The 12,775-nt window shown below is 33.4% G+C and overlaps 1 protein-coding gene across 1 annotated transcript in view; it reads right to left on the minus strand.

The window, feature by feature from the left end:
- The window catches only part of SLC5A12 (solute carrier family 5 member 12), a gene marked incomplete at both ends in the record, with an annotated part of 52,565 nt that overhangs the window by 30,833 nt on the left and 8,957 nt on the right, over positions 1–12,775 (minus strand). Inside the window, 4 exons of the mRNA XM_081282243.1 lie at positions 6,325–6,465; positions 6,579–6,733; positions 11,700–11,767; positions 12,664–12,715. Of these exons, the coding sequence (XP_081138369.1) occupies positions 6,325–6,465; positions 6,579–6,733; positions 11,700–11,767; positions 12,664–12,715 (416 nt within the window). The remainder of the gene's footprint in view (positions 1–6,324; positions 6,466–6,578; positions 6,734–11,699; positions 11,768–12,663; positions 12,716–12,775) is intronic.

A 12,775-nucleotide genomic window follows, 5' to 3' on the forward strand; every position in this document is an offset into this window, starting at 1 on the left:
TTTAAAAAGATTCATTATGAGTATATAGAAAAGCTATTGATCTTTATATGTTGTTTTGCATCCAGCTACTTTATCATCTCTGGGATTCTTCTGGTGATAAATTCCAAGTCTTCTAAGTATAAGATCATATTATCTGCAAACAGAGATAATTTGACTCCATCTATTCCTACTAGTATCCTTTTATCTATTCCTCTTCCCAAATTGTTCTGGCTAAAATTTCAAGTAATATGTTGACTAGGAGTGGTGAAAGTGAACATCCTTGACATGTTCTTCATATTAAAGGAAATGCTTTTAGTTTCTCCCCATTAGTATGATATCAACTTTGGGTTTGACATATATAGTCATTATGATGTTGAGGTAAGTTCCCTCTATCCCTAGTTTCTTTATTGTTTTCATTAAGAAGTGATGTTCAATTTTCTCAAATGACTTTTCTGCTCTTATTGAGATGATAATGTGATATTTATCTTTACTTCTATTTATGTAATGAATTAACATTTATTGATTTACCTATGTTGAACTATCTTTGCATTCCTGAAATAAAACCAACTTGAATATGGTGTGTGACAACTGATGCATTATTGAATATTTGCTAATATTTTATTAGGAGTTTTACATTTATATCCATCAAAGAAATTGGTCTGTATTTCCTTTTCTTGAGTGTTCTTATTGAGTTTGGCTATCAGGTTGAATAGTGGCTTTGTAGAATGAGTTTTGAAGCATTTCTCCTTTTCTAATTCATGGGATAATTTGAGGAGTACTGGCATTAATATTTAATAATCTAGTATAATACAGCTATGACTCCATCTGGTCCTGGGCTTTTCTTTGTTGGTAGACATTTTTGTCACTGCTTCAGTCTCATTGATGAATTAATCATGTCCTGTTGTTCTAATTTGGTAGATCATATATGTCTAAAAAATTATCCTTTTACTAAATATTTTTATTTTATTGGAATATAAGTTTTCAAAATAGTCTATAATGACCCTATAGATTTCAGTTTTGTCTGCACTAATATTTCCATTTTAATCTCTAACTTTATTTAGGTCTTCTGTTTTGTTTTCATTATTTTAGCTACTTTAAAAAAACTGATTATAGTTTCAAAGAACTAACTCTTCCTTAATCCTTTTTACTCTTCTTTATGTTTCTATTTCTTGAATTTGGCTGTGATCTGTATTATTTCTTTCTATTACTTTTGGTATTGGTTTGCAAATAAGAAGTTCAATTATTTGAGATCTCTCTGCTGTTTTATGCAGGCATGTATAGCTATAAACTTTCCTCTTATAACAGTTTTTACCATACCCCAAAGCTTCTAGTATATTGTGTTTCCAGTTTTGTTTAATTCTAAGAATTTTAAAATGTCCACCATGGTTAATTGTATAACCCATTCATCATTCAAGTGTATTGTTCAATGAATTCTCCATGGATTTGTATAGTTTCTATAGCTTTTCTTGCTGTTAATTTCTAATTTAATTCCATTAATATATGAAAAGAGTATGAAACCAAATCTTTTTTATTTGCTGAGATTTTATGCCTTAAAATGTGATCAATTTTGGAAAAACCAGTGCTAAAACGGAAGCTTATTCAGCCATTGTTGGATAAAATATTCTGTAGATATCTGTTAAGTTGTTTTATCAATAATGTAATTTAAATCTGATGTATTTTTTTGTGTGTAGATGACTTATTAGTGAGAGTGATACACTGAAGTCTCCCACAATTATTGCATTAGGCCCATTATACCCTTTATATTAAGTAATGTTTGTTTTATGAAATTGGGCAAACTGACATTCAGGGCATAAATATTTATAATTGTCATATCTTCTTGTTGCAGTGTTCCCTTTACCAATATGATAAAACCTTTTTTGTCTCTTCTGACCAGTTTTGTCTTAAAGTCTTCTTTGTTTGACATGACAATAGGGACTCTGCTTACAGTTGGATTTCATTTGCATATAAAATCATTTTCCATCATTTTACTTTTAGTCTGTTGATTTATTTGCCTATGAGGTGTGTTTCTTGGAGACAACATTCAGTTGGGTCTTATTCTTCAATCCCATCTTCCAATCTACATGTTTTAACTGAGGAATTAAGACCATTGACATAAGTGTTATTATAGAGCAGCATGTATTATTCTTGTCATTTTTAAAATTTAACATTTGATTCATTCCTAATTAGCATATGCTTATTTATTTTTCTAATGTGATTTATCATTTACCATATTCTCTTGGTTATTTTTTATCTGCCTCTTCTTTGTGTGGGATTCCTTTTAGTATCTTATGCTGTGCTAGATTAATGGTTGCGAATTCCTTTAGTTTGTGCTTATCTTTGGAACGTTTTTATTTATCCTTCAATTTTGAAGGCTGACCTTTTCTGAATATAGTAGTCTAGGTTGATTGTTGTTTCTTTCAGGACTTGAAATACATTGTCATTATCTATGTCATCACGATGCATCTGCTGTTATTCCAATGGGTTTGGCTTTATATGTGATTTGGTGCTCTTTTACAGCTTTTAAATTCTTTCTTTTTTCCTAACTTTTTAAATTTTAGCTAAATTAAATTTTTGAAATTTTAATATAAGGTTTTATGTTCTGTCTAGGTGGGATTGTAAATTCATAACATTAACCAAAGAATTTTATAATTTTACCAGTCAACTATGAGAGATGAGAAACCAATGGGAAGATTGTATAGAATGTTAGTCATGGTGTTTTGAATATGTTTCTCAATATAAATGGACTTTAATTACATACAAAATGGAAAGCAGTATGGAGATTCCTGGGAAAGCTGGGAATGGAACCACCATTTGACCCAGCTATTGCCCTTCTCGGACTATTCCCTGAAGTCCTTAAAAGGCGTACTATAGGGATACTGCTACATCGATGTTCATAACATCACAATTCACAATAGATAGACTGTGGAACCAACTTAGATGCCCTTCAATATATGAATGGATTAAAAAATGTGGCATTTATACACAATGGAGTATTACTCAGCACTAAAAAATGACAAAATCATGGAATTTGCAGGGAAATGGATGCCATTAGAGCAGATTATGCTAAGTGAAGCTAGCCAATCCCTAAAAAACAAATGCCAAATGTCTTCTTTGATATAAGGAGAGCAACTAAAAACAGAGTAGGGAGGAAGAGCATGAGAAAAAGACTAACATTAAACAGGGAGGAGAGGTGGGAGGGAAAGGGAGAGAGAAGGGAAATTGCATGGAAATGGAAGGAGACCCTCATTGTTATAGAAAATTACATATAAGAGGATGTGAGGGGAAAGGGGAAAAAGTATCAAGAGAGAGAAATGAATTACACTAGAAGGGGTAGAGATAGAAGATGGGAGGGGAGGGGAGGGGAGGGGGGATAGTAGAGGATAGGAAAGAGGATAGGAAAGATAGCAGAATACAACAGTCACTAGTATGGCAATATGTAAAAACGTGGATGTGTAACCGATGTGATTCTGCAATCTGTATACGGGATAAAAATGGGAGTTCATAACCCACTTGAATCAAATGTATGAAATATGATATGTCAAGAGCTTTGTAATGTTTTGAACAACCAATAAAAAAAATAAAATAAAATAAATTAAAAAAAATAAATTTTCCTGTTTGCCAAGTGCAGACTTCATTGAGTCCATAAAATATATTTACCGGGCAACTTTATGTGTGTACATGTACTCATTTTAGCTATGGATAGGATATGATGGGAAGGGCCCCAATATCCTGCATCAACTTCCCCTACTTCCATAGCACCATTTATTTTTAGTAGTCTTGAAAGATACACTAGGTCCTAAAGGAAAAAAAAAATGTCATTTAAATGACTTGATTAGTGATACTATTTCTAGGTTCAAGGAAGATCTGGCTTAAAATAAATTTGTCTTTGGTTAAGTAATCAGTCTTCTTGGTCATCCAATTAACTGCCCATATAATGAGCCACTCCTGGTTTTAGCTTGAAGCCACATTTAATATGAACTTTATGTATCTATTTCTGCTTGCCTACTTTCCTAAGTAACAGATTTTTTTTTCTTATTCCCCATTGGAATGTTTCAACTACATTATTCTTCAGATAATTGAGCAAAATGAGAATATTTTGCTCAGCATTGGGCAAACTGTGCTCAAAGATGGTAAGAGCCCTCCTCTGACCCTGAGTGGCCCCCCACAGGTCCAGAAGTACCCCTGAGAAACCCACTATTTCCTCACTACAACAATCTCTCCTCCAGCTATGTCTACTTAAATGTACTTATCACTAACGATTAAATCACCATAGGTTCTCTCAGAAAAGTTTTTCTTAAATAGATTTTTTTTTATCTTTCCTTATCAAAAAAAAAAATCCATCACAGCTCTATCCCTTTGTAAGATTGGGAATGGACAGAATCCGGTGACAGTCCTACATGCTTAGAAAATTCTGTATATTTTTTTCTTCATGAGTATCTCTTCTTTATTACAATTTTCATACACACCCAATGCTAATACAAGATATTCAAGTTCCACGCCAGTGTATGAATGAGATTTCACTGATGTATGTTTCAATCAAACAAACCCACTAAGTGAGGCTTAGAGATACATACATAAAAATGTATACATATGCATGTGGTGTATACACACATATATTATCTTCCTAATGTGTATGTGTGTTTACACACACAAGCATTCTTGAAGCTTCTTAAAGCATTACTTTGTTTAATAAGTGATGATTTTTTAATAAGCATAAAACATTAGTCTTCACCTTGTGGGGAAAAATGATGAAAAAGATATAATTGCTAATTTTCAAGTACCAGTAGTATAGTATAGTATAGTATAGGGAGAAATTAAGCATGTGAACTAGAGAAACTAATATCCATAAGATTAAAAAAACTAAACTTAACAGAGAACTATTGTGTGTTTCACCAAAGGATTTGTCTCTTCACAGATACATCCAATTCTGGTTTCTCTTAAGACAGTTTGTTAATGAACTTTAATTTAAATAAGTTTTAAGATCAAAGCCACCTCCATTTTCAGTAATGCAACTGTTTGATAAAATGATGATCATGTGTGTAAAGGGTTTGTGATAATAGTATTTTATAAGATTGGAATATTTTACCAGTGAATTGATAGAACATTGGGTAATGTGTTCACTTCCCTATGAGAGTTATGAAATATGTAAGTAGTAACATCCCAGTTCTCCTTCTGGAACTCAACTCACAAAATGGTTGAATCATTTCCAGACAGTTTTATGTTTTATTCAGTGCAAATAAGAAATTGTACATTGAAAGTATTTTAAAATCATGTGGGGAATATTCATAATGACACTTTCACTAAGAAAAGTTTAGGGCATCTTGACAAAGCTAGGGTACTACAGCCTTAGGCAGCAGCACTGGGGACAAGACATCATTTTAGATGCAACTCTGGTTTTCCTACAAGCTTTTTGAGAGAGTATTATAACCACCCTTGGTGTCCATTCCAGAGTGCATGATGTCCTGAAGTGCTAGAAAGAGGCTTGACAAGGTGTGCCTCTCTGTTCATGTCCTGCAGACAGCCAATCTAGTAAGAACAGAAGTGGCAACAGTCCCTTTACAGTTTGCCACATTGTTCTAGGTTCTCTTCTTTTAAAACTCTCCTTGGAAACTGTAAGGGTAAGTACATCTGTTAAAATAAATTAAAATTTAGGCCTCTCCTACAGAATCTCTAAACATTCCTGCCTCATAAGGGAGTTTAACAAAACACAGGTCAAGCTTCACTTGAACTATTTTTTCTAAATGTCTACATTAAAGAAAAATGAAACTCAAAGCTAACCACTAAGAAACCACCAACCAACTTTTAGAACTAGGGACATTACAGAAGAATGGAACAAATTAAGGCAGCCGTATAACTATGACCAATCAAGTATTTTCTTTCTTTACTTCGGTGTTCATTCTTCAAGAGCTTCCCCCTTTGAAGTCCCTCTGTGGAATCCCCAAAACACTTCTAAGCATCTTGAATTGTGAATTGTTATTTTTTCAAATAAACATTTTAAATTTTATTGTGCCTCAATTTACCTCTTAACACAACAGAAAATAATTGAGCAAGCCACAGGCTGAGCCATGAGAGCCATTTCATCATGGAAACTGTGAGCAAGAAACACAGGTATTTATCTCTGCGTCACCACCCACAGCAAAGGCAGGTTGACTTCATTCAAACTCCAACTCGGCCACTTTGCTGAGATGGGTATAGTAATGCCTAACTCACAAAATTTATGAAAAGTTTAAATAAATCTTGCCATTTCTCTCCCTCTTTCACATACATGCACAGCTGTAGAAAGCATATAATAAGAACTCAATAAAGTGGAAGAAATGATGGAAATTTTTTTGATTAATAACTTACAGCTTAGCATGCTTCTCTGTTTTGCAAGAGATGCATCGCTGGATGGTTGATTGATTAACTCCATAGATTCCGAGCCAAGTAAAAGTTCCTCCCACTGATATTGTCCACAAAGTGTGCCTCCGGAGGGGATCTACATCAAAACTGTGAAACAGTGAAGAAAGTGAATGTCAATTCATTCAATGCTTAGAATTATTAGTTGATGAGGCCATTCAATTAAATCTTTATAATGCCTTAAATAGTAGCATTGGACATACTCAACTATATGAAGTCGGGATCCATTGCTTGCTTGCTCTAATACATTTTGTAATCCACCATTGTGAGCCGATCCTTGAATGAGAACTGTTAAGAAGCCTACAATCATGACAATCATCTGAAACGCATCTGTCCACACCACTGCTTTTAATCCTCCCTAAAATGAACAGAATGATGTAAAGTTTTAACAGCAAGGTCTGTAAAGCTCCCCACTCAGGACAGTTTCCCTACTAATGCAATCATTTCATTTGTTCAATAACAGTTGCTGAGTATCTTTTATGTGTCAAATTTTTTGTTAAACATGAGAATAAGTTGTAAGTGAAAAATATACTAAGAAACCACCAACCAACTTTTAGAACTAGGGACACTACAGAAGAACACAACAAATTTAAGCAGCCGTATAACTATGTTTCTTCCTTAATTTCATTGAGCTCAAAATCTAATGGAAGAAGCAGATGTTTGATAGTAATATGACAACTTAAAATTATGGAACATACAATTAAGAACAGGTTACTATTGGAGCATACAGCAGGAAGTCTGAACCAATTCTTTCAGAGTGATAGACAAGCTAAATTCTGAAGAATAAGTAAAAATTTGTCAGGCACAGAAGACCAAGAGGGGATCAAACCAACATGTATGAAGAAACAAGAAATATTGGTCCTCAAGGAAATGAAAGAAAACTTGGATATACACAATCAAGCTGTGGAGAGCCTAAAGGGGGAACCTCTGAATTCTCTCGAGGTCAAGCAGATAGATATTGATAAGTACACTTAAATAATTCACAATTGCCAGGAAATATCATTAAAAAGAGATTGATAAGAGGGTTTTTTTGGTAATATTTCCATTGTTGGTTGTGTGGATAATGAATTGTAAGACTACAGAAGACAAGGTGTCAGGAGAGCAGCTCAGAGTTTATTCCTGAAGTCTATGCCCAAGATGGTCAACAGTTTGAAGTAGGGTAAGGGTATGGATTTGAAGAATATTCAAGAAATAGCTTATGATTCACTAAATACAGATTAGATAAGCACGGGAAGTAAGAATAATCTCCTGGTATGACTTGTATAACTTGGACTCTTTTTTTTGTTTGTTTTTATGAAACTAGTGGCAGTGAAAACACTTTGGGAAATGGAGATAGTCAAATACTAGGAAGAATTAAAAACCTAGAAAGGAATGTTGGATTCTATATATCCATGAAGGAAGGAGTTTTAAGAGCTACAGGATGATCCAGTAGGAAGGTGAAAAAAATAGAGTTTAAGGAAGGCAAATTTAGTAGTAGAATTTGTATAGAATAATTATGCAAGATATCAGAGCAGTGGTTATGAAGCCTCGTTTCCCTCTAGAATCACCAGAGGGATTTAAAAGGGTTTCTGAATTAATTGAGGTCTGTATTAGGGGTTTGTCCTCAATGTCTTTTGAAACTCCCTAATGGATTCTAATGTAGAATTTTAGCTGATAACCTGAGGATAAGAAGAAAGGAGGAAAAAGAGACTGTTGCATTTAGTGTTCCATGTATAGAAGTCCTTAAGAATCGCACCATACAGAATGCATAGAATCCCACGATAGTGAAGATGGGGTGAGCTAATAGGGAAAAATTAAATGAAGCAACATATTTTAAAAAGTGGTTTTTTTTTAAATGAAAAGCTCTAGGTAAAGGAAGGATGTGATATTTTTAACACTGAAAAGTAGAATTATCATCCCCAGTTACTCCTCCAGAGTGTCAAGAACTTCTGTGAAAAGATGACATGCTTTATCTTTAACTTGAGAAGAAAAAAAAAACATATTTTTTGATGATGGTTGTCCCATCATTTCTTTTGTAATTAAAAATAAAATTTGATTTAAAAAAAATCCCTGATAAAGGCATGTGTTAGTCTAATATATTGTCTAAATCATGTTTTGAGAAACAATAAAATTTTTACCTCCTCCCTCCTAGATAGTTCTATCTTGATTTCCTTTAAAGATGTTCTGCTTTCCAATCTCAAATGTCAATTTTAGATTTTAGTCACATGAAGACCCAATACCCAAGGCTTCAGTATTCAGAGATTATTTGGCATTGGTTATGCAAAAATTTGCACAAACTTGAGCATTAGCTACACATGCAAAAGAACAAACTCCTTTATCAAGTAGTCGTTGAGTCAGATTACAGTCACCATGAAGTTTTCTCTGACTCCTGTATACAGCAAGTCTCTGTCTCTTCCCTGGGGGGCTCCTCTCTCTCATCAAACTTTGTTGATTTGAATCTAATGTCCACCTCACTAAATGGCAAACCTCTGGATGGCAGGAATCACTTATTTTTAAAATACTTTCCTCTGGTTATTTTCCACATGGATCATCCACTAGAGGATCACAATAAAGAGCTCACAGTAAGAACGCAGGTATTAGATAAATAGGCCCCATGCTGGTGAGACACAGAAGCCTCTAGCATGGCTAGAGAGGAGAGATGGCACAGAGGTGCGGTGAGGCAAACTGAGATGGGCAGATTGGATTCACTTCATGAAATATTTTCAACTCTAGGTTAACAAGCTTTTCTTTATGCTGCAAACAATAGGAAGCAAGAAGAGAATTAGGCAACTGAAGTGGCATAAAGAAATACATGTCTGAGGAAGATTCATCTGGCAAACAAAGAATGGAGAGGAGAAGCCAGTTAGGAGGTAGCAAATTTAATTCATTTCCTTTTATTCATTAAAACGCTCAGACTCTTTTTTAATATTGTACTATAAGGGGTCTCGACTTTTTCTGTGCCTGTTTTTCTCTTTCCTGCACATGCTTAGATCAATTGTTTTTATTTAAATTCAATTTTTTCATTTTGATTGTTTTATTTAAAGAGGTTCCCTTGAAATTTTCCCATACATTTTAAATTTAAGAGTGAAAAACTTAATGCCATAAACCCCAACAATTCAAATGGTATAAACCTATAAACCTGGTTATTCGCTTCCTGATTTAGATGCTACTGTTGGACAATTTGGGATTTGTTCTTTTGCTTAATCCCAAAATTATATAAAAGCAAATGAACGATTATTATTCATATATTTTATATCATAAATAATATATATGATTTAATATTGTAAGGAAATACAATATTAAATAACAACTGACTAGAATTACTAAATATTTACTTCAGGTATCCTACATCCAAAATGTTTGCAACCAGAAACGTTTCAGATTTCAGTGTTTTTCAGATTTAGGAATATTTGTATGGAATTTTTCAGCTGAATACCCTTAACCTGAGAAATCCAAAATTTGAAATACAAGCTCTAAAATCCAAAATTGTTTGAAGATAATGTCTACACTCACAAAGTTTCACATTTTAAAACATTTTGGATTTTGGAATTAGGGAGTTCTTCCTGTATTTTATTTCTTAATCATGACTTTTTCCACTTAAAACTGGAACACATTTTTCCCTTCTTCCCATAGTACTTCCTCTAGGTGTTTTCTTGGAGGAAAAGCTGTTAGTGACAAATTCTCTTGGTTCTTGACATTCAATTCTTGAAAGACAGTTTTATTGAAAATACAATTATAAGTTGACAATTATTTGTCCTCATGTGTTTGAAAATACTATTCCAGTATCTCTGGCATCTACTGTTGCTGCTGGCTCTTGCTCAGGTCTTTTTTTTTTTCATACCTACTATTCTATAATTTCACTAATACATGCAGATCTTTCTTTTTTCTTTTTATTCCTTAAGTTCGTACTTTTCATTAATTCTATGGATTTTTATCTTTTAACAGTTCTGAAAATTTTTGAGTTACATTTTTTTGAGATCTCCTTCATTCTTTCTGTATTATTCTGAGAATTTAATTACACATAAATTAGATGTTCACATTTATCTTTTATATGACCCCATTTCTCTTTCATTTTTGCATCTCTTTGTCTTTCTGAAATATTGTCATTTCTTCAGATATATCTTCTGGTATAGAAATTGTATAACTTTTCAAATGTATCTACTTTTATCGTAATTGGTACATTGTTGATTATTGCTGATGCTTGCTTGGCTTTGAAATTGTATTCTTTCTTTATTTAAGTTCTTTTGGAAAATCTATTCTTTATTCAGTATCTTGCAATGCCAATGTATGCTAATCCTGACAGGCTAAATCTCATCTGTTGTTTTGCTAATATTCACTCATAGTATCTTGCTATACTATAGTGTTAATGTGATAGAAAAAAATGATGAAGATAAAACTTTAAATGTGTAGAAATTGTGGAATTTTCAAGTATGAAAAAGAGAAACAAGGGCAGTTTAAATTGTATATTATCATATATTTGTTACAAAATATACGTGTTGTAAGCATATTCTACTTTATGATAATGTATCAACAATTTTACTTTTCTTTGTAAAGGAGGAAGGAGAATCCCTCTATCTGGGAACCACCACCATATTCTTAATTGGTTACATTTAGCCAGAAAATGGTGTGATGAGTCAGAAGAATAAAACCTCCAGTTGCAGGGGATGGGCAAATAATAAGTGCTCAATGACTCTTTGTTAAAATCAACTAATTGTAATAATTGTTCGAACATGCTATCAATACCAGCCAGATTCCTTGATTAAAAAATAAGCATGTGTAAAGACAAATGTTAAATATAATCTAAGTTATCTATAAATGAGAGACAAAATAACTGTGGAATCCTCATGTTTTAAAAATACTAACTATCCTTGCTCACTCATGCATGTATTTTGCTGCTTCTCAACTGACAGACAGTGAACAATAAAATGCTACCTATGATTTATGAAAACTGTTAAGGAGAAAACTATTCTTAGAAGTTGCACAGGGTCACCTGGGCTCTGTCCTCTGATCAAGGAGGTATGTCTTTTATTAGATCAACTTTCATTAGGAATAACATACTTGAGTGAACTCAGACTTCAAATTTGCCTAATGTCTGATTTTAGAAGAAGAAGAAGAAGAAGAAGAGGAGGAGGAGGAGGAGGAGGAGGAGGAGGAGGAGGAGGAGGAGGAGGAGGAGGAGGAGGAGAAACAGCACCTTCCTCAGGAAACTAAGGCATATAAGCCAATATATTGCTATTTAATTTTGGGATATCAATTACAGCTGTAATTTGAAGTCCTGCTGCTGGAAATTTGCCCTTATTCCAAATTAGGAGGAGTGTTTAATATTTTTCCAACTAGATACATACCAGGGTACAGTAGAATGTGCAAACAATTCCTGTTGCAAACACAGAGCCCCAGAGATCAAACCCAGTCACTATGAAAGGAGAAAAAAACATTAAAAGAAATTTCTCTGAGCCAAGTAAAAGAGAAAATTTTATGAGGAAAAAGTCACAGTAGTTTTTGCAGTGTTTTTTTTTCCCCGTGGGCAAAAATAAATCAAATTCATTTTCTCTCATTGAATTTTCTCAGCTCTGATAAAGATTATTTTTATTACATTTTTATATCTTAAACCAATCCATAAAATTCATGTACTATTTAATTTTTTTTCTCCTAAGATTCTTTGATTTCCATCTTTGGTTCAAGTGATTTATGTCTTTTGTTTTGTCTTAATGAAATTTGAGTAATCTAAAACCACCTAGGCATCCATGAGGAATTAAAATTTCTCAGTATAAACACATAGCCCAACTAATTAGAATATTAAGGACTTTCTGGTGAAAGTGGCAATATCACTGAAAAAAATAAATCACTCTTGCTTCTAAGATTCTATTTTCTTGAAAGGATCAACTATTCATCACAGTATGACTATTACAGGCAACTTTCATTCTTGTGCTCAGATTGTGTACTTTATAAAGTCACTGAAACATGACCACATATAGAGGACCCTACTTAGCAGTTGTACGCATATAACCCCCAGAATACCATCATTTCTATGATTAAAAAACAAAATGAAAAACCCAAATGATGACAATGATTGAACTGGGTGTTTAGAACTACCCAGTTTTGCAAGGCAAAGTCCAATAACTATTTGTTTGCATTATTTTCTATGTCAAATCAGTTTTTAGAGCTTTATGGAGTGACTACTACAGTAATTCAGAGCATCTTAAGCAGAGTGATATTCTTCTAACAGGGTATTTTATATACATTTGTTCAAGTTGAGAATTCAGGCATAAAAGTAGTAGACTTATGTCCATGGGAATATAGAAGACTCACCTTGATTGAGTGCCAGAGCGGGAGCATACACCACCACACCTGTGTAGAGAATCTGGTAGAGAACAAGAAGGAGGTGAGTAGCAGTGGGGAGAGCCATGGAGGGAAAACTGCC

The sequence above is a fragment of the Spermophilus citellus genome, assembly GCF_964194105.1.
Source record: "Spermophilus citellus genome assembly, chromosome: 2".
Taxonomy (NCBI): Eukaryota; Metazoa; Chordata; class Mammalia; order Rodentia; family Sciuridae; genus Spermophilus; species Spermophilus citellus.